General features: G+C 52.5%; 1 protein-coding gene across 2 annotated transcripts; it reads left to right on the forward strand.

Annotated features, from left to right (window-relative positions):
• Positions 1 to 132: 132 nt before the first annotated feature.
• Positions 133 to 19,190, forward strand: ALOXE3 (arachidonate lipoxygenase 3). 2 transcript variants are annotated; one of them, XM_012655630.1, is made up of 16 exons: positions 133 to 249; positions 625 to 1,080; positions 1,622 to 1,826; positions 2,878 to 2,959; positions 3,505 to 3,624; positions 3,959 to 4,084; positions 5,830 to 5,933; positions 6,462 to 6,634; positions 7,456 to 7,599; positions 7,687 to 7,890; positions 7,981 to 8,067; positions 8,544 to 8,713; positions 9,333 to 9,454; positions 14,143 to 14,243; positions 14,806 to 14,976; positions 18,762 to 19,190. In XM_012655630.1, exons 2-16 carry the CDS (start codon positions 934 to 936, stop codon positions 18,939 to 18,941), a joined length of 2,136 nt encoding a protein of 711 aa, XP_012511084.1. In that variant the 5' UTR covers positions 133 to 249; positions 625 to 933; the 3' UTR covers positions 18,942 to 19,190. The 2 variants fall into 2 exon arrangements, with proteins under 2 accessions (XP_012511084.1, XP_012511085.1); XM_012655631.1 differs by lacking the exon at positions 133 to 249 and adding an exon at positions 411 to 431 and having other exon boundaries at positions 18,762 to 19,173.
• The last annotated feature ends 1,664 nt before the right edge of the window (positions 19,191 to 20,854 follow it).

The raw sequence follows: 20,854 nt of genomic DNA on the forward strand, positions 1-20,854 counted from the left end.
CTGGAACTGTGCGGGGCCGGGAGTGGCCGCGCGGAGCCGCTGCGGGCTACAGGCTTGCCTCGCACAGAGCTTCCTCCCCAGGCCCTGTGACCTAGATCCCGGACACCTCGGGCACCTGGCGCCCGCCTATCGCCCGCAGGCCCAGGGAGGGCCTGGAGTGGAAAGAATGCCACAGGGGGCTTTCAGACGCTGTGCGCCCGGACTCCACTTCGGTTTCCTGGCCGGCCCTATTCCAAGGGAGAGACTGAGGTCGGGCGTGCCCAAGGCCGGGGACAGAGAGGGCCGGGCCTGGGGGAGATGGGCGTATGGGTGACAGGACAGGTGTTCCTGACCACCTGCCGGGTGCTGGAATGCGTGTTCGAGATTTGTAGTCAAGTGCGGCTCACCTATGCATAGTGATTCACACGGATGATTCACGTGTAGGAATGCAGGTGCCTCGCGCTCAGTTCTGGCTGGGAGAAAGGAGAAAAGGGTCTTGGGGGGAAGTTGGGGAGTGGGCGGACAAGGGTCCCAGAGCATCAGTCAGGCCCCTGACCAGGTGAAGATCAGTGTCCCAATTATACAGGGACACTGTATAATTATCCTCCCTGTCTCCATCTCAGCATCTAGTCCCTCCCTCCCCAGCGGGACCCAGGCTCCCGATATCCAACTGGGTGAGTCAGCCAGAGGGACCGGCTGTGCTAGAGGCAGGCAAACAAGTATTGGAGTGCAAACTGTGGGCGGGGAGAGGGAGCTCGAGCCTCCAGCGAAGAGCTTCGGAGACAGCCCAGAAGCACCCTGGAGAGAGCTGGGCCCTTTCTCAGGCCCACGCTGCCCCCAACCCCCTAGGCCGCCCCCGTCCAAGTCCAGCCCTGCCGGACCTGCCGCTCCCCTCCTCCCGGCCGGCTGCTGCTGTGGCCAGTTTTGCCGGGGGCATCCTCCTTCCCTTTCATCATGGCAGTGTACCGCCTGTGTGTGACCACTGGTCCCTACCTGATGGCCGGCACACTGGACAACATCTCCGTCACGCTGGTGGGCACGTGTGGTGAGAGCCCCAAGCAGCGGCTGGATCGAATTGGCAGGGACTTCACCGCTGGATCGGTGAGTAAAAAGGAGAGAGGGAAGCGCGACCCTGAGAGGCAGGGTCTGCCTGCAGGGGACCCTGAAGGAGAGGAGGAGCACTCCTTCTGGACTCATCAAATCAGGATGCTGGCTCTGACCTCGTCACGGTCCCTTTTGTGGTCCCTGAAACTCATCCTCAGAGAGCACTGAGCAGGGAGTTGGGCGATGTCCTCTGGCTTTCCAGCTCTTCCTATAGTTGATGGTGGCCATTGGAGCCTGGGTATCCTTTTCTCTGGAGGGGACATGCCTGCCTTCATCAGCTCCCAGGACTGTTTGCTGGTGGGCTACACAAGGGTTCCCCAATGCCCAAGGAGGCTAGTGAAACCCACTAGCGCCCACTCTGCTCGTATACCATGCGCGGTGCCTGCTTCTGCCTGGATGAAGGGCTTGCCTTTTTCTAATTCATACAAAGGCACCCCGTGGTTAGCAGCAGGCATAGGTGTAGACACACACTGCAAGGTGCAAGGACGGTCTTGGTGGTTCCCTACCTCTCACCTGCTTGCTGCCTCGGCCCCCTCAGGTACAGAAGTACAAGGTGCGCTGCTCAGCAGAGTTGGGCGAGCTCTTGTTGCTGCGTGTACACAAGGAGCGCTACGCTTTCTTCCGCAAGGACTCCTGGTACTGCAGCCGCATCTGTGTCACTGCCCCGGATGGTACCGTTTCCCACTTCCCCTGCTATCAGTGGATTGAAGGCCACTGCACAATGGAGCTGAGGCCCGGAACAGGTGGGCCACAGGCGAGGGCTCAACTGTCCTGCAGAAGGCATCTTTTGGGATTAGGGGTGGGATTTCACAGAGCCCAGGGTGCAGGAAATAGGATTGGGGTTGGGAACTCTGGGCTCTCAAGTAGATGCTTTCTGAAAAAAGTTAGCCTCTCAAGCCTTGAAAATGCAAGGGCCTTCTAGGCAGTATTTACTCCTCTGGAGACACACAGACACGCGCACTCACGTAGATATGCACTGTCTCTCTCACACACACAAGCAGATGGCTTTCCACAGTCTCCCTCTGCACTGCCCCAGAGTGAATTCCTCTGGAGCCCAAAGAGTCATTAACCTCTCAGCTGAGTAATTAAACTCCAACAGGTGAAGAAGCCCTGAATGTTTAGAGAATGTGGCCAGAGAGGCCCTGTCCTCTACTGCTAGTTTTTCCAGTGTGGGTGAAGTCCCTGTGAGGCACTGTTAGGGTCCCTTGTGGAATCTGTGGGACCTTTCAAAGACTCTGAGCTTGACTGCTTGCAGCCACCAGCACTGTCTGACCCAGAGAAGCAATCCTAGGGCCGTTCTGAGTGTTGAGATGAGTCTCAGGGATGAGAGATGGATATTCTAGGTCAAGGTGAGGCCAGTGAACATTACTCCACAGCCCGCAGTGAGCTCTTCACAGACGTCACCGTGAACTCCCATCCATTACTATGGCACATCCATCCATAGCGTCACAAAATATACTTGCTTATCAGTCATTTGTCAAGTGCTCCTGATGTGGATGATGCCAGGCTCCATGCTAGACGTGGGAATACAAAAAATGAACATGGCATGACTTCTGCCCTTGAGGAGCATATAGTCTGGAGAGGAGACAAACATGCAAACAATTAGGAAGATTGTTATCAGGTTGTCTCAAAACCCTTCTCCTGGTGAAAGAAAAGAACACGGGGCTGCCCTCATGTGATTCACATGGATGTGGCTGTGGGATTGGGCTCAGGGATTGGGGGCTTCAGACAAGGTTTGCAAAAGGTGTTGTTTGAAAAGAAGCTTATGCCAAGAGTAATTTTCATTCCCCACAGCAAGAACCATTTGTCAGGATTCCCTCCCCCTCCTCCTGGATCACAGGAATCGGGAGCTCCGGGCCCGACAAGAATGCTACCGGTGAGGGTGGCCTGATCTGGCTTCTTCCCCCACCTTTATTCTGACCTCAGCCTCCATCGGATTGTTCCTAACTCTAACCTAGTTCCAACCTTGGGATCCCAACTCCAATCAGGACTCTCATTTAAACCTAATCTCACTTTAACAATGACCCTGAGTCTGAACCCAGAATACCAGTATTAACAATCGCCCCAATATCATCAGTGAATTCATACTCACCCCCCAACATTCCCTGGTGAAATCCAGATCCCGTTACCAGCAATGACCCTGGTACTCAGCAATTTCAGTCCATTCTCACTCTCCCAAACCTGCCACGATCTTAATCTCTACACAAACCCATCTCTAAACCAGTATGGACACTAATGTCATCCTCAAATGCTACCCTGATCTGTAGCCCAGTGCCTTCATGGAGAAAATTCCAGTGCTTTGTCTCCTGTCCTGAAAGTGGGTGGTTTCTGGAGTTTTCATCTGAAGTCATGTCTTTAAAAGCTAAGACTTCTGTTTATCCCAAGCTTGACGTGCCACCTCTGACCTCTTTCCCTTGGAAGCTGGAAGATCTATGCTCCTGGCTTCCCCCGCATGGTGGATGTCAGCAGCTTTGAGGAGATGGAGTCAGACAAGAAGTTTGCCTTGACCAAGATGCCACCTCGTGCAGACCAGGGCGATAGGTGAGGACTGAGGCTTGGGAGGGAGGTGGAGGGGGTGAAGTGGAGGGTCTGTTGGGAAGATGGGCCCCTAGCAGCCTGGAAGGAGGGGTCAGGGTCTGTAAAGAGTGCAGTTTCATTCAAGAGTTGGGGGAGAGTAGATGAGGGATGGCCCTGAGGAGTCTGGCAGAGAGGACAAGAGTGAGGAGGTCACTTCAGGTCGGGAGCAGAGAGGGCAGGGGAGGAGCCAGGAGGGAGAGGAGACCTGGGGACTCTGAGGGCAGGACAGAGGTAAGTATTAAGGGGAGTGGACTTCAGGGCCCACTGACTGGTTCCTGTCCTATTCCCCCACCCCCAGCAGTGGGAATCGGTACCTGCCTGGCTTTCCCATGAAGATTGACATCCCTTCCCTGCTGCACATGGAGCCCAATATTCGATACTCAGTCACCAAGACGACCTCACTGCTCCTCAATGCCATCCCTGCGTGAGGCCATTGTCTTCTCTGCACTCCCTCTCACGTCCCCCTGCCCCTTTGATGCCCTGTGCATGTCTCTGCCCTCAATCCTCCTCCCGAAGCCCAGTCCCTGCTCCCTGCCCCCAGTGTTCCCTCCCTCCCTCCCTCCAGGCCCTCCTCCCTGACCCCAGTCCCCCTTCCCTGACCGCAGTCTCCCCCTCCCTGACCCGAGTCCCCCCTCCCTGAGCACAGGTGACATTGTCCCTGGACCTGTCGGTTCATTAATCCCCCCTTGCCACCCTGCCTTTCCTCATGCCCACACTCTTCAGGGCACATCAGCATCTTTACACATCCTACCCGAATGACTGATTGCCACAGACCTAACTGTTGTATGTTCCATTCCCTTTCCTTTGATTCAGCCCACCTAGTGAGTGCTTGTTATGGACTGGGTATGTCAGAGCTCATAGTATAATGGCGGATGATGTGCACCCACTGGGTTTACAGTGTAATGCAGGGATTGATGAGTGTTTTTTGAAAGATCCAAGACATGAGTTTTGGAGGAGATCAAGCAATGCTTCACAAAGGAATTTGCTTCTGAGATGTGCCTAGAGGAACACATAGATTTTACAGTAGGTGGAGACATAGGAGATGGCTTTCTAGGAGAGGCAGCTTAAATGAAGCCCTGGAAGTGGAAAGCCAATTTAATTTCAAGCATTTTTTTTCCTTATTATAAAATAATGCTGCCAGGCATGGTGGCATATGCCTATAGTCCCAGGTACTCAGGAGGCTGAGAGGAGAGGACTGCTTGAGCCCAGGAGTTCCAGGCTGCAGTAAGCTATGATCTCACCTGTGAATAGCCACTGCTCCCAAGCCTGAGCAACATTGCCAGACCCCATCTCTTAAAAATAGCAATAATAGGCCAGGTGCAGTCACTCATGCCTGTAATCCTAGCGCTCCAGGAGGCCAAGGAAGAAGGATCTTTTGAGGCCAGGAATTTGAGGCCAGCATGGACAACATAGCAAGACCCCTGCCTCTACAAAAAAAAATTATTAAAAAATTAGCTAAGCATGGTGGCGTGCACCTGTAGTCCTAGCTACTCAGGATGCTGAAGTGGGAGCATCGCTTGAGTCCAGGAGTTCAAAGTTACAGTGAGCTATGATGGTACCACTGCATTCCAGCCTGGGTGACAGAGCAAGACCCTATCTCTAAAAATATTAATACTCACTGTAAAAAATTCAGACAGTATAGACATCCACAGAAGTGAAAAGTGTACATCCTTCAGCTTGCCAACCCCACTTATACCAGTCCAGGGTACAAAGTATGTCTCTGGTTATGTTTGGTGAGCAGTCTTGGTTGGCCTTGCCTAGTGCCCAGGGTGGGAGAAAAACCTGGAAAGGCTGGTAGGAACCAGCTGGTGGGGAGCTTCACGGGCTAGCCAGGCTTGGCAGGTGGGGCTTTGTTCTGCAGGCAGAGGGGAATGTGACAAGATGGAAGCTTGGAGAAAGAAGGCCAAAGCACCAGTGAAGATGACTTGTCTGCATCATAAGGCCACATGTGCCACCTTTGTCCACATGTGTGATTATCCCTCCCAGGGATGGCTATATTTGAACCAGAGTCCCCCCAGGCTGCAGAGCCTCAACTGGGCACTAGACTTTTTCTCTGTGGACTGTCAGGCACCTCTACTCTGGGGACTGACCCTGCAGGCTGAGGGCACAGTGGCTCCCAACAGTTGCCAGACCCCGCCCTCTCCTTCCCCTCCTTCCCTCCCCCCTCAGGTCCTTGGGCATGAAGCTTCGAGGGCTGCTAGACCGCAAGGGCTCCTGGAAGAAGCTGGATGACATTCGGAACATCTTTTGGTGCCACAAGACCTTCACTATAGGTGTGTGGAGCCAGGCAGAAGATGTCTGTCCTTTACCTTGCCTGGTAAAGGCCTGCTCCCAGTGCCCACAGGGAGACTGCTGGATTTGGGCAGGAGGCGCTCCTGGTTTCACTGGTGGCATCTCCCAGTTTCCCCTCTGGGACCAAGCCACCTCTTCTGAAGAGACCACAAGAAGCGGGGAGTGAGAACAGAGACACTCTGCTTGCCTGGAAGAGAGTCACAGTCATTTAGATGATGCTAATCCTGATCAGGGGACACATGACTCTCTCTTCCCCTAGTCCTACAACTGTGGGTTCCAGGCTTTCGGGCTAGAGCAGCTTAGGTTTGAATCCCTGCTCTGCCACTCGACAGGGCAAGTCATTCCATCTCTCTGACCCTCACTGTGCAGTATTAAATTGAAGATGTAATTATACCTACCTCCTAGGTTTGCTGGGAGGAACACCTAATGGTGATGAGCAAAGGGCTTGGCAGGACCAGGACCTACGGAAGTAGTTTTTAGACCAACTGGTCCCATCTTTTGCCCCCTAGAGTATGTCACAGAGCACTGGTGTGAGGACCACTTCTTTGGGTACCAGTACCTGAATGGTGTCAATCCCGTCATGCTCCATCGCCTCTCCAGCTTGCCCAGCAAACTGCCTGTCACCAATGACATGGTAGCCCCCTTGCTGGGACCAGGCACCTGCCTGCAGACAGAGCTAGAGGTAGGTGAGGACCTTAGCAGTGGGGCTGATTGGTGGGGTTGCCATTGTGGACAAGGGGTGCGTGTGGAGGGTAAGAGGGAATGGCCTGGCCTGCGTCATGACTGTGGGCCTCATCCTTCGGGCAGCCCTGGTCCTGTACCTTTAAGTAGAGCAGATATTGATGAGGGCCACTTGGGGCTTGGGAGGCTTTGTGGCCTGAGATGGGCCTGGTGGAGGGGTGTGAATGAGCAGAGCAGCTGCAGGGACAGTTGGGAGAAGGCCTTGACCCTGTTTTGGGGCCTACAAGGTCTTAGGTGCTGAGGCCCAAAGAAGGCTTCTTTAGGACAGGCCAATGGCAGGGCCACCAGATATAGCAGGACAATCAAGAGGAGGAGGAGCTCTGAGGGTGTGGGGGGTAGATGATGACCCGGGCTCTCTGGGGCAGCCAAGCCCTCAGGCATTCTCCAGAAGGCTAGAGCTGTGGTTGGTTAATTCTCATCGTATGTTGATTTTGCTGTGTTGGATGCAGGCAGATCGGATCTCCAAGGGGATTCCACCTGAGCTGAGAGAGTAGGAAGGTCCAGGAATTAGGGGAGGAGGAGAGGACGGTGGCCGAGAGGCCAGGTGAGAGGTTGCACAACCAGGGACTCAGTTGGACCTCATTCCGGACATTCTGGGAAGGGCGGGGTACCCAACGTTGGCCATTAGGGCAGGCACCAAGAATTTGGGAGGCAGGAACACGGGACCTTAGCTCCTCCCTGAGGTAGAAGTGAGCAGAGAACAGAGACGGAAGCGGAGCACGGGTTGAGATGGCACTCTAAGTCTCTGTGCACCTTTTCCAGAGGGGGAACATCTTCCTAGCGGACTACTGGGTCCTGGCGGAGGCCCCCACGCATTGCCTAAACGGTCGCCCCCAGTACGTGGCCGCCCCGCTCTGCCTGTTGTGGCTCAGCCCCCAGGGGGCGCTGTTGCCCTTGGCCATCCAGGTGAGCCCGGGGGCGGGGCTTCGGAGGTGGGGGTCCTCAGGGAACACACAGTCTTGAGCCCCACCCTCTGATTACTCTCGCACGCAGCTCAGTCAGACCCCGGGGCCCGACAGCCCCATCTTTCTGCCCACTGACTCCGAATGGGACTGGCTGCTGGCCAAGACGTGGGTGCGCAACTCTGAGTTCCTGGTGCACGAGAACAACACGCACTTTTTGTGCACGCACTTGCTGTGCGAGGCCTTCGCCATGGCCACGTTGCGTCAGCTGCCGCTCTGCCATCCTATCTACAAGGTCTGTGCGACCCCGGGCCGGGACCAAAGGGAGCGGGATCTGGGCCTCCTGCCCTAATCTTCGGCTCACGTGACCTCGCTCCGCTCGCAGCTCCTGCTCCCCCACACTCGCTACACACTGCAGGTGAACACCATCGCAAGGGCCACGCTGCTCAACCCTGAGGGCCTCGTGGACAAGGTGCAGCCTCCCCGAGAGGTCCCCGAGGCCCCGCCCACCTGCCCTGTTCCGCGCCCAAGCCCGAGCCACAAGTCCCGCCCCTCTCCGCCAGTCTCCGGTTTGCCCCGGCCCCGCCCCCGCCCGCCGGTCCCACCCGCGGGTCTCACTCCCTCAGGCCACGGTTCCACAGGCGGGGCATCCCCAGCCTCAGCGCTACTCTCAGCTGACCCTGGGCCCAGCCAGGCTCCTGCCTCTCCGGCTTTCAGTTCATTCTTTTAATTACCCAATACCGAAGGATCGCCTCCTGTGCACGTAATAGGGCCGCAACCTGCACAGCCCGAGTCAGGCAGGTCCCTATGGGTGTTTGATCCGTGGTCACGGACTGCTTGATTAACCGAGTAAACCCCTCCCTGGGCCGAGTCTCTAGCCCCACCTCTCCCCAGACGCTGGGTTGGGGGTTGGGCTAGCCCGGGAGCCGAGCTGTGCTGTGTCCTCAGGTCACGTCCATCGGGAGGCAAGGCCTCCTCTACCTCATGAGAACGGGTCTGGCCCACTTCACCTACACCAATTTCTGCCTTCCGGACAGCCTGCGGGCCCGCGGTGTCCTGGCCATCCCCAACTACCACTACCGAGACGACGGCCTCAAGATCTGGGCAGCCATTGAGAGGTGTGAGACGGACCCTGCAGCCACTCCAGCCCCACAGGGCCTCCTGAGCTGGGGCAGTGTGGGCCCCGTGCTCCTGCCGGCTGGGGCGTTTGGGGGTGGGAATTCCAGGTGTTTTCCGACCCCAGCATAGAGAATTCTCAAGGCTATGAATTGGGTTTGGGGTCCCCTGTGAAATGGCAGGTAGCTGTGGTCTAGAGAGGGACTGGGGTGTGTGAATGCAGTGGAGGGAGGGAAAGAAGGCGTGTCTGGAAGAGTCAGGGTGCCAGGGCTGGTGCACCAGCTAAGCATGGGCAGGGGCTCCAGACAGGCAGGTCTTCCTTCCTCCTGGGTGCTGAGTAGGGGCTGGGGAGACAGCATGAGCCAGACTCTCCTCCCCAAGGCCCCTGTGCAGGAAGGAGGCACAGAGCACCCATGACTCAGCAGTGGGGCTAAGGGGAGGCCTGGGCACTCAGGCTCCAATTGGATCCAGGGGTCCCCACTGAACCCTTGTGGATGCTTAGTGGACTCTGAGCATCTGGGGACGTCTGCCTCTCCCCAGCCTGAGTGGTGTGGGCCTTGGTTTTCTGGCGAGGCCTGAGCCCAAGGTTATTCCAGTGACATCAGCCTCTCTTTCCTGCAGCTTTGTCTCAGAAATCGTGGGCTACTATTATCCCAGCGAGGCCTTGGTGCAGCGGGACTCAGAGCTGCAGGCCTGGGTCGGCGAGATTTTTGATCAGGCGTTTCTGGGCCGGGAGAGCTCAGGTATTCCCCATCCATCCCACCTCCCCCATAAGCTCTCATCCTGTCCCCCATCCCCCATTAATCAGTTCCTATTTATTGACCAGCCTTTGAAGTACATACATTATTGTCCCCACTTAGCAGATGAGGAAATAGGCACAGGGCAGGTGGCAGAGACAGGATTCAGTGCCAGCTCCCGTTGTCTCCAAAGCCCTTGGTTTCTACCACTGCTCTGTGCCCTCTTGTCCCTTGACCTAAATAAGAGCCTATCCATTCACTTCAGCTCACTGGGCTCTCCATGCACAGCCTCATGCAGTAGGAGCTATCTCTGACTTCAAAGGATTCTAGCTCCTTCTCTCATACCCTCATGTGCCTGTTCTGCCAGGTGGCCCTTCAAGCCACCCACCTCTCTTCCTTTGTCTGCAAACCTCTTCATGGAGCGAGTTGGTCTTGCTGCTATCTGAGTCCTCATTTACACTTGTCTTCTAACCTTAACTCTCCCCTCTCTCTGGCACTACCTTAGAGGCCTCTGAGACCCACCAACACCAGGGCCCCCTCTTAGGCCAAGGCTCCTTAACTTCAGTGCCCAGCAGATGTCCCAGACCACGCTCCTTTCTTTAAAGTCTTCCTTAGCTCCAGGGAGGATGTGTTCTTCTGACCTTCCCACTTCTTCCTGAGTCCCAGCCATCTCCCCATCCCAGCTGCTGGCTTGTCCTGGGTCTCTGACTCCTCTCTCTACCCTTCCCTAATGGAATTAGCCTTTTTCCCCTGTTTCTCCTCTGTAGCTGATTCCCAGGCTTAGAAATCCCCCAAGCATCCACTCCCTGAAGGACTATTCTTTTTGGCATCTTGTTGTCGCCCTTAAGACCAGCACATGGAGAGTCTATGTTGTCCCTCTATAGAATGACATCTGGCCTTGCCCAGGTTACATACCCTCTTGCTACTTTGTTGCCTACTCACCTAGTGCCACTATATTATGCAGTCTGTATTCCAGGCACTCAAAAACATCAAAGGGCCCTCTATATCTGGGTGTAGTAGAAAAAAAGGAAAAGCTCAAAGTGGCACAAATGTCCATCCTCCAGTTTCCCCAGCCCTGGCCTGGGATTTCTCTCAGCAGAGAGATGGCTTTCAGCTAACTTAGTGCTTCTGGAGGCCACCCAGAGGGGTTCCTCTCTGGGGAGATCCAGGGAGGAGAGAGGGTCTCAGGTCACCTCCAAATAGAATAAGTATGTATTGTAGCCCTACCTGTAATAGGCTTGGAAGATTTTCTTTTTAAATAAAAGTTTTCAAACATCAGAAAAGTAGAGAGTACACTGAACACCTACCACCAGATTCAACTATTGCCAACATTTTGCCTTATTTGATTAATCTGTTGTTTTCATTTATTGCTGAAATCTTTTAAAGTAAATTACAGTCATCGTATTTCAGTCCACCAACATGCATCTTAAAAACTGACATTTTTCTACACAATCGCAACACTGTTATCACACTGAACAAAACTGGCAATAATCTCCAATGTCACCCTCATATCTAGTCCACATTCAAATTTCTCCACTTGTCCCATTTCCCCCCAGCTGGTCCTGTTGATTCAGGAGCTGATCAAGGACGCATGGTGAATTTTTTCGGTTTTGACTTGAAAGTCTTCTTAATTTAGAACAGCCCCTCTCTCCTCTGCTTTCTAAAATCACATGATATAGACTTATTGAGGAGCCCAGACTAGTTGTTCCGCAGAATATCTCACCTTCTGAATTTATTTCATTGCTTCCCCATGCTGTCATTCATCTCATTCCTCTATCTCCTGTGATTTTTGTAAACCGGAAGTAATATCTGAAGGTTAGACATTTTTGCCAAGAATGCTGTGTCCTCTGCATTGCATCATATTGGGATGCACATTATATCAGGTTGTCTCGCTATTAGTGATGCCGAGACTGATATATGGGTTAAGGTGGTGACAGCCAGATCTCTTTTGGATTTTCTAAAGGGTGACCCTTCCCTGTGTTTTGCAAGCCTACTGTTCATCATGAGCATTCCTGATCCGCTCCCCTCGGGCAGCTGTTTCATATTTGAGGGTGTCTGTTTCCTATTTAAGACCCAGAGGTGGATCTAATTACTATTGGTTCACCTTGATTCCCTTCTCCTATCTTACTTCATCAAACTTGTGTCTGTTTTAAGATATCAGAACATTCCTCTGGTTGACAACAGCTCTTTTAACCAATACAAGCTCACTCTAGATTCGTATACAGTATTTAACGGCTAAACATACTCATTAACCTCAGTCAGTCTGATTTCAGCTTCCATATTCCAAGGGAAAAAAACAAACACTATGAACTACAGAAAAATCCCCATAGATAGTCTGACTCCTGCTTTACTTTTTTATTCCCAGCCTCCAAGGTTAGACAGTCAGCCACAAACAGGACATTCAGAAAATTCCCACACACTCCTAGCCGATGCCTGGCCCTTCTCACAACCTCTCTGTCCTATTGCATCAGCCTCTCTCCAGTCAGCCTGACTCCAAACCTTGAGCCCTCTTTGACTCACATTCCCTCTTTGTCTTCTTACATCCAGTTGGGTGGCTAATTCCTGTTGTCCCTATCATTTCCGATTGTCACCACCCTAGTCCCAGTCCTCCTCACAGTGCTCCTGCATGGTGGCAGCTGCTTCTCCACCAGTCCCACACCTCACAGCCTCTTGTTGCTTGCCTGTCAAGCCTGCAGGGCTGCCACCCTGCTAATCCTCTGAAATGCTGCCCAGAGACCACGTGACCTTGTGCTCTGCTGCAGCCTCACCTCCGATTAGGTCCCCTCCTTGTCCCCTCACCTTGCTTATGCCCCATGCCTTCCCACTCTGGCCTCTTAGCCTCTCCTGCATTTGCTTCATTCAACCAATAATCACAGGGCTCTTAGTTTGTTTTTTTTTTTTGAGACAGAGTCTCACTCTTTTGCCTGGGCTAGAGTTAGTGCCGTGGCGTCAGCCTAGCTCACAGCAACCTCAAACTCCTGAGCTCAAACAATCCGCCCGCCTCGGCCTCCCAGAGTGCTAGGATTACAGGCGTGAGCCACCGCGCCTGGCCTGGGCTCTTAGTATTTGTTAGGTATTGTTCTGGTGCTGGGGTTTAGCAGTGAACAAGAAAGACAAAAATTCTGGCCTTCATGGAGCTTGGCACTCTTTTGGGGGGACACAGAAAACCAACAAACAAACATGCCAGGTGGTTGTGCATGCTAAGAAGAATAGTGACCCAGCATGGGGCTGTGGCGAGTTGAGGTAGGGAGGTATTTCAGATAGGTGGCTGGGAGGCCTCCCTGAGGAGCCGCTGCTTGAGTAGGGACTGAAGGAAGCGCGGAGCGAGCTGTGCGGGTGACTGGGTAAGAGGAGCAGGGGGAGGTGGAGGCCGAGTGCGAGCAGAGGCCCTGAGGTCTGAGCGGAGCACCAGGAAGGCCTGTGTGGCTGGAGCGGAGTAAGTGAGACGGTGAAAAGTCCAGAAGTAATGAATTCAGAGAAGGAGCTGGAGCCGGATCACATGGGGCCATGGTGAGGCGAGTGAGATGGGAAGCCCTTAGAGGTTTTTAGCGAAGGATGACATAATCTGATTTATGACTGTAAGGGATCGCTGTGGCTGTCATGTCAAGAGCAGGCCGTAAGGCACAAGGGTGGAAACGGCAGGATTCATCCAGGAGGGAGGTGGTGGAGGCTGGGTGGTGGTGGAGGGTGAGGTAGTGAGGAGAGACTGGCTTCTGGAAGTCTCCCGTGCTGATACGCGCGCGGGACTAGGTAAAAAGAGGCGGAGTGCGCTGATTTTGACCTGAACCGGATTAAGAGCGCTGAAGCGGAACCCCTACAGGGTGGGGTAGCGAGCGGAGCAGTTGGTCTTGCAGATGTTCAGCTTGAGGTGTCTCGTAGACACTCAGGTGGACACGTCAGGGAAGCAGCTGCAGGTTCATGCCCGCTGCTGAGCCAGGCACAGCCAGAGACGTGAATTTGGGAGTTGTCGGCAGTGGGAGGTGGTTAAAGCCGTGGGCTTGGATGATGTCGGTGAGGTACGGAGGGAAGAAGAACGAGGACTGAGCCTGGGAGCTCTTCTGCCTGCAGCCTGAGAATGCTGTCCTCTCTCACCTTTTCCCATTCAAGGCTCACCCACCCTTCAGCTCGAGCAGGCCCTTCTTGTCCTGTAGGAGGTCCCCACAGCCACTGTGGCCCAGGTGCCCGTTTCTGTCCTACTTGCCCATCCTCAAAGAGCCAAGCGCTGGCCTTGGGTGCTCCCTTTTACTTCCGTCACGCCAATCTCTGTGGTCCTCTATCTCTGCCGCTAAGCCCAGAAGAGGATGGTCTGCTACTGGGTGCTTGGACAGACACATCTTGGTGAACTGGGTAGAATTAAATCATTAAGTGCTAATATGGGCTGCAGACTGGAGTGCCCTGGAGGTCAGGGAAAGGCAGCATGGTGCTTGGCTTGAACCTGGCTTCGTCACAGCACCCACCTGCCAGGCATCTCCTGGCCCGATCCCAGCTCCCACCTCCTATCCTTCTCCCCCTTCAGAGACCACAGACCTTGGTGATGTTCATCCCTAGCTTTAGCTCAACCCTAATCTTAGTCTTAAGAGAGTCGTGACCAAATGTTCAGCCCTTACGTCCTCATTTTCCCGCTGTGGTGAGCCCAGCCCTGAGCTGCCCCTCGGAATCCATCTGTACCCTCTTCTCCTCCTCCCCACACCCAGGCTTCCCAAGCAGGCTGTGCACCCCAGGTGAGCTGGTGAAGTTCCTCACTGCAATCATCTTCAACTGCTCCGCCCAGCACGCCGCTGTCAACAGTGGGCAGGTGAGGCTGCAGAGGGTAGGCTTGGGGGCAGCGGGCCTTAGCAGTGGGCTGGAGCTCAGGTCGAGAGCTTGGGTGGGTCAGGGTTGGGGTGGGTCTGTGGTTAGGCTTGGGCTTGGAGTGGCTACTGGGTGGAGTGAAGGCCCGGTCTCAGGTGATGCCTGGGTGGGGCTGGGCCCACAGTTGTAATGGCCACTCACGTTGACATTACCTTGGGAGTAGAACTTAGGGGCTCCTGTCATGGGTAGAACCTGGCCAGGTGGAGTATCAGGTTTCTCCGTGTGGCGTGCCAGCCCAAGGCCCTTTGCTAGGATTACCTGCACGCTGAGTCCTGGGTGACTCACTCCACCCAGTCCTGGAACATTGGGCGGGGAGTGACAAGGAGTGAGCTGGGCTCCTGCCCTACTTCTGGGACTTTCCACCCTCTACCCCTCCTCTCTTCCCTTCCCACAATCCCCTCACTTCCCAACTGCAAGACCTGGGATGGTAGAGGTGGGGGCAGGGACAAGGAAGCTGGTCCTCCCCCTCTGGCCAGCTGACCCAGCTGGGGTGGGGGTCTCCACAGCATGACTTTGGAGCCTGGATGCCCAATGCTCCGTCTTCCATGAGGCAGCCCCCACCCCAGACTAAAGGGACCACCACTCTGAAGAGTTACCTACACACCCTCCCGGAAGTGAACATCACCTGTAACAACCTTCTCCTCTTCTGGCTGGTCAGCCAAGAGCCCAAGGACCAGGTGTGTTGGGGGGGGATGTTGAAGGGGGTAGGATTTTGCAGGGCCTGGGCAGTGGAGGTGGCAATGGCTGTTCCAGGGGTCAGAGGGCTGTTCCAGGGCTGTTCCAGGGTTCCAGAGGACAGACTGCCAAGATTTATGCCCACTGCTGAGCTGCTTTGGGTTCTTCAGTTGATAACTGACCCCAAAAGACATCTGTTGAAGCAGATACTAGTTTAGTGGCTGGGTCACAACTTTCATCCAATTCACAAGTTTACCAGTCTGTCCATCCATTCATCCAACCCTTCATCCATCAATTACTCCCTCATTCATCCAAACATTCAGTAGTTTTCGAGTACTTTCCCTGTGTCAGCGTAGCACTGGGCTCAGGCATATGAAGTCAAGTTGAGACCTTCCTGCCTTCAAAAAGCCTGTGGCCTAGTTGAGGAGACATACAGGTAAATGAAAAGGGCACTACAGTTCTGTAGAAATTACTTGTATAGTAATTCCTCCATTAAACACCCACGGTGTGCCAGACACTGCTATGTAGCTGTGAACCTTGTCCTTATGAGCTTACAGTCCAGTGATAGAGGTAAGAGCAGGGCCCTGTGGAACCTTACTGGGTCTGGGAGAACCCAGGAAGGCTTCTTGGAGGAAGTGACATCTAAGCTGAAACCTGTGGGACAAGTAGGAGTTTGGCAGACAAAGGAGTGGCAGAGTTAGTTTCTAGGCAGAGGGAAGGACAGGACCAAGGAGCGAAGGCGAGAGTTCCCTGGTGTGTTTGTGGGGTCACAAACGGTTCAGTGCACTGAAGCAGCGGGGTAAAGAGGCAGGTGGGGGTCTGTCGGTACAGGGTCGTTCAGAGGAGAATCGGGAGCTTCTCAAGAATTTTAAGCTGGAGGTGACGTGGGTAAATTTGTTCTGGCAAGGGTGCTCCTGTGGCTGTGTGAATGGATGGAAGGGACGATTTTGGAGGCAGGAGGACAGAGGGGAGGCAGATCTGTAGTTTAGGCCAGGGGAGCCACCCTTTAGTGACCGTTCCCATCATCTCCATTGCGCCACCAGTCATACTCCTGCCCAACTTGTCTTATCCACAAGTTCTCTGGCAGGTGAATATCCTCGTTTCTCATGTTTGACTCTGTTTGGTGTTAGAAAGATTGCAGATGTTTCCTGGGAAGGGCAGGAACTTGTCCATGGGTCCTGCCCCTTTCTGGTCCCAGAGGGATGAGGGATGAGTAGGCAAGAGGATGGGGGTGGGGGCTCTCCCCTCGTAATCCGGTAAGAGTCGGACCTGGAAACTTATAATGACAGTAATAAAGGCAGCTGTCACTTACTGAGGCTCTCTCATGTCTCAGTCATTAAATCAGGTTCTTTGCATATGCTATTTTAAAATACAGATCAAACAAGTAGCTGTATTTAAAATACTTAGTACAGTGCTGACATATGTGTTCAATAAATGGTAGTTCCATTTTACAGAGGAGAAAACTGAGGTTCAGAGAGATTAAGCAACTTGCTCAACATCACATTGACAGTAAGTAGGCTGTGAATCCAGATGTCCTAGTTCTGTGTTCTGCTGTTTTGGTGACTACACTATAGTTTTAGAAATTAGATGTCAATTTGGTAAATAAGACTTAAAACTGGTTCTTTGAAAAAAAATAAAGTAAAGCTTTAGACATTTTAATCAAGAAAAAAAAGAGAGAGGGAACACACAACATTAGAAATGGGAAAGGCATTCAGCCACAAATACAGAGAAGATTTTTAAAATCATAAGAAAATACTGCTTATAGTTTTACACAAGCAGATTTTTTTTTTTTTTTCCTGAGACAGGGTCTCACTCTGTTGCCCAGGCTAGAGTGCCGTGGCATCAGCCTAGCTCACAGCAACCTCAAACTCCTGGGAGTGATCCTCCTGCCTCAGCCTCCCAAGTAGCTGGGACTACAGGCATGCGCCACCATGCCTGGCTAATTTTTTTTTTCTATATATTTTTAGTTGTCTGGCTAATTTCTTTCTATTTTTTAGTAGAAATGGGATCTCGCTCTTGCTGAGGCTTACATGAGCAGATTTATAAATCTACATGAAATGAATGATTTTCTAGGAAAACATAAACAACCAAAACTTAACTCCAGAAGAGATGAAAACCATACATAAATGTAATAAAAGGTTGTGAAAGATCTGATCCTTTAAAACTTTCAAGGAACAAGTAATTCCCTAGTCACTCATACTGCTTGAAAGCATAGAAAAAGGTTGAAGCTTTGCATATCATTTCACTGGATTACAGAACCCTGATACCCCCACCTGGCAAAGGCAGTGCTCTTAACAAGGGTTAAGATGGGTCTCATGTACAGGGCTCCAGTCCTAGATCCACACTTACTCTGTGACATTAGATATGTATTAGTTTAGTAATTTGTCCTTCCTAAGCCTCAATTTCCTTATCTGTAAAGTGGGAATGAAAAGCACCTGTCTCAAGGGATGTTGTGTGGTTGTTATGGTCTGTGTAATGTGCTTACGTGTTAGCTGTTGCTAAGAAAATGAAACTATAAACTTGTTCCACTTAGCTGTAATAATCCTAAAAGTATATCAGCCAATGAAGGCCAATAGTGAATAGTAAAATAATAATATACCATGACAAAGTCTAGTTTATGGAATGAAAGGAATGAAAGGTTGGTTCAACCTTATGAAATCTAGCGATATAATTCCTTACGTCAGTAAAGAAGCATACCATATAATCATCTCATATATGCTGAAAAGGCATTTGATAAATGTGAACATCCATTACTAATAAAAACTCAGTGTAAAATGAAACCCCCTTAAGGAAACATTACAATAAAAAGTATATTTCAGAAAACAAAAGAAAACACAGTATTTATGGTCAAACAATAGAGGTTTACTCATGAAAGTCAGAGACAAGAAAATAATGTCCACTCTTACCGCTGTTACTTAATACTGATCTGAAGGGCTTCGCCAATGCAATAAAACAAGAAAAGTAATTTTTTAAACAGTATTACTATATATCAGTTACATTGTATGAAGGTTATACTAGATGAGAAGTGTGCTGGCTAGGAGGCTGGGCCCATGTATTGTCATGGTGAACTGGTTGTGTGATGTGATAACTGAGGGAGGGACAGTCCTGTATACAGGATTACATTGACTGAAGTTCATTGTGATAGTTCTTGATTGTGGTTGGCCATGCTATAAAGTGTAATGGTGTATGGTGATGGTGATTGTGTTGGAAAAAGTTCCATTATGTTGGTTGATTGTGAAGATGCCTCAGAACCAGGATGTTGGTTCTGGGGTCTTCAGGGGTTGAATTTTGTGAAATTGCGAGGGTAATAGGTGTTTTCTTAGGTATATTTGCTGAAATCTGTTTATGTTGATCTCAGTTGTGTGATGAATGTGGTTGTGTTCTTTTAGTTCTTTGAGCAGTGGATCAGGCACTGGAAGGGACCTTTAAAGATTTTCTAGTTCAAATTCTTTACTTTCAGATGCAGGAACTGAGTCTCAAAGAGTCAGAGTAACAGACAGAGGGTTACCAGCAGAGGGAGCCCTGAATTTAGGATGGCTGGTTCCCTAGTCACATTCTGTCCCCTACACTGTGTGGGCTTAGGGTGTTGGAGGGCTGTTCAGTGTCAGGCTACACGGAATGGTGGTTTGGGGTCCTGGTTTGTCTCCAAACCAGGGGTGTTTACAACGGCTGCAGCTGGGTCGTGTTTGAGATGCCAACTTGACTCCGTTTGTCTGCACGTGGATCCTTCATTATTCTCCATCCCAATCTGAGCATCATCCTGACCTCTCACCCGATTTTCCCCCAGAGGCCCCTGGGCACCTACCCAGATGAGCACTTCACAGAGGAGGCCCCGCGGCGGAGCATTGCAGCCTTCCAGAGCCGCCTGGCCCAGATCTCAAGGGACATCCGGGAGCGGAACCAGAGCCTGGTGCTGCCCTACATCTACCTGGACCCTCCCCTCATTGAGAACAGCGTCTCTATTTAAGCCCCTCCTCATACGACCCCAAAGAAAGGAAGGTCCAAGCACAAGGAGGGCAGCTTCTCAGGGTCCTCCAGACCCTTCCATCCTTTGTTCTCAGCCAGCCTGACCCTTCTTTTCCACATGTGGGGAACTGTTCCAGCCACGATGGCTCCAGCATCACATGAACTGGGCCAGAGCTAGGAGGGATGAGTCCAGCAGTGTCCAGGGTGAGAAGCTGCTGTCTAAAGTCAAATGCACAATCGGCTCTGCAAAGGGAAGGAACCGTTTGCCCTTTGGCCTACTCTGGGCAGCCTCCTGTTCCAGCCTCTTGTGGGATCTGCCTCCTACCATTGGGATGCCAGCTCGGGTTTCTGAGCTTGCCTTCCTAGTCCTCCCCCATCTCCAATCTCTTTCTCCCACCATGCCTTTTGCTTTCCCTTTCCTCAAGCCTAAGACCAACCAACCCAGCTTTCTTCTCTGGAAGAGCCTGGAAACTGGGCACACAGGGTGTGTGCGTGGACCTGACACGTGGTTCCCTTTGCCCTCAGCAGCCCAGCTTACCTGGACCTCTAACTGCAGTTCTCGGGGACAGGCTTCCTGGCCTGTGCATGTATGTGGGGATCCCTTTCCAGCGCTCTGATCCCACCTCTCTACCCGACTCTGATCCCATTTTTTCTTTTTGTCTTTGAGCCCAGCGAGTTCAATAAAAACCAACATATTTGGTCCCCATTTTGTTTTTATGCTGTGTGTGTGTGTATGGGGCGGGCGGGGATGGAGGTGCCAGGGATGGCAGACGCAGGGAGCAGCAGTGAATCCATCCATGGATCAAACGTCCTGGAGACAGGAAGCCTCCCAGTTCAATCCACCAGCCAGCCAAGCCTCATATTCCTGCCGTTGCCTCCCAGAGCGTGTCATCTGGAGGTGAAGGAATGTCTGGACTCAAGGGGCTGACAGGGAAAAAGTAGGTATTTTGCAAAGCCTCAGAGTCCGGCTGCTGGGTGTGGTAGTTGTTAATGTTGCCACTGACAGCCGGTTCTTCTCCTGGATGCACAGAAGACTCAGCCTCTGTCCCTCTCATGGATGGGTGGAGTCACCAGATGGGTTATGGCCGAGTTACGAGCAGAGGCGATGCTGGTCACCTCCATGCTGGTGTGGAGGCCCCCAGCATTCTCTTCTCTCTGCCTCTCTATTCCGGAAGCCCGTGTTAATGTGGCACTCGCTTGTGTGTCTGAGGGACTAGGGCAGAGGCCCCTGCTGACTGAGTTGGATGTGGAACTGAGTGAGAAATAAACTTTTGTTGGGGGAAGCTGTTGCTATTTGGAGAATGATTGTTTTTGCAGCGTAATCTGGCCTATCCTGACCGAATGGGTGCTAATCTGGGGTGTCTGGTTTTCTCCATTCCAGCCCCACACCCCTTGGAAACAGACTTGTGCAGCCCTCACGTCCATCCCCCCACCTTCTCTCTCCATAGCCGCCCAACCCCTTCCTGGTTTTCTGCTTCCCTAGACCTCGGATCCAGCCCACCTAACCTCCTCTGCCACCCGAGTCAAATTCTGGGCCTGACTGAACCCTGGTCACAGGCTCTCTCTGGCCAGAGTCGCATTGTCTTTGGACAATGACACGGTAACTGCTCCTCCATCCCTATGGTGCTGGTGGCAGGTGGATCAGATGGCTTTAGTATGAGAATAACGAGTGACCCACCCAGAGCCTTACATGGCCGAGGACTTTGCCGAGTGCAGAGTTGCACAGCCCCACCATAGACGGTTGTCATTTCATTCCTCCAGTCAATGGGGACCCATCAGCCGCCTTGGCCTGGGCTACCAGCATCTCAGAAAACAAAAAGCGCTTGCAGTACAAGCACAGTTTCTCACAAAAAGCTCCACATCTAACCACTTTTCCTCCCTACCTACGTTGCCATCCCAGGGCCCCTGCTATGT

The sequence above is a fragment of the Propithecus coquereli genome, unplaced genomic scaffold (assembly GCF_000956105.1).
Source record: "Propithecus coquereli isolate 6110/MARCELLA unplaced genomic scaffold, Pcoq_1.0 Scaffold482, whole genome shotgun sequence".
Classification (NCBI taxonomy): Eukaryota; Metazoa; Chordata; class Mammalia; order Primates; family Indriidae; genus Propithecus; species Propithecus coquereli.

Coding starts and splice junctions, on each gene's coding strand:
- ALOXE3 (XM_012655630.1), top strand. CDS start 934: ATGGCAGTGTACCGCCTGTGTGTGACCACTGGTCCCTACCTGATGGCC. Junction 1,827..2,877: donor GGAGCTGAGGCCCGGAACAG/GTGGGCCACAGG, acceptor CATTCCCCACAG/CAAGAACCATTTGTCAGGAT. Junction 6,635..7,455: donor GCCTGCAGACAGAGCTAGAG/GTAGGTGAGGAC, acceptor CACCTTTTCCAG/AGGGGGAACATCTTCCTAGC.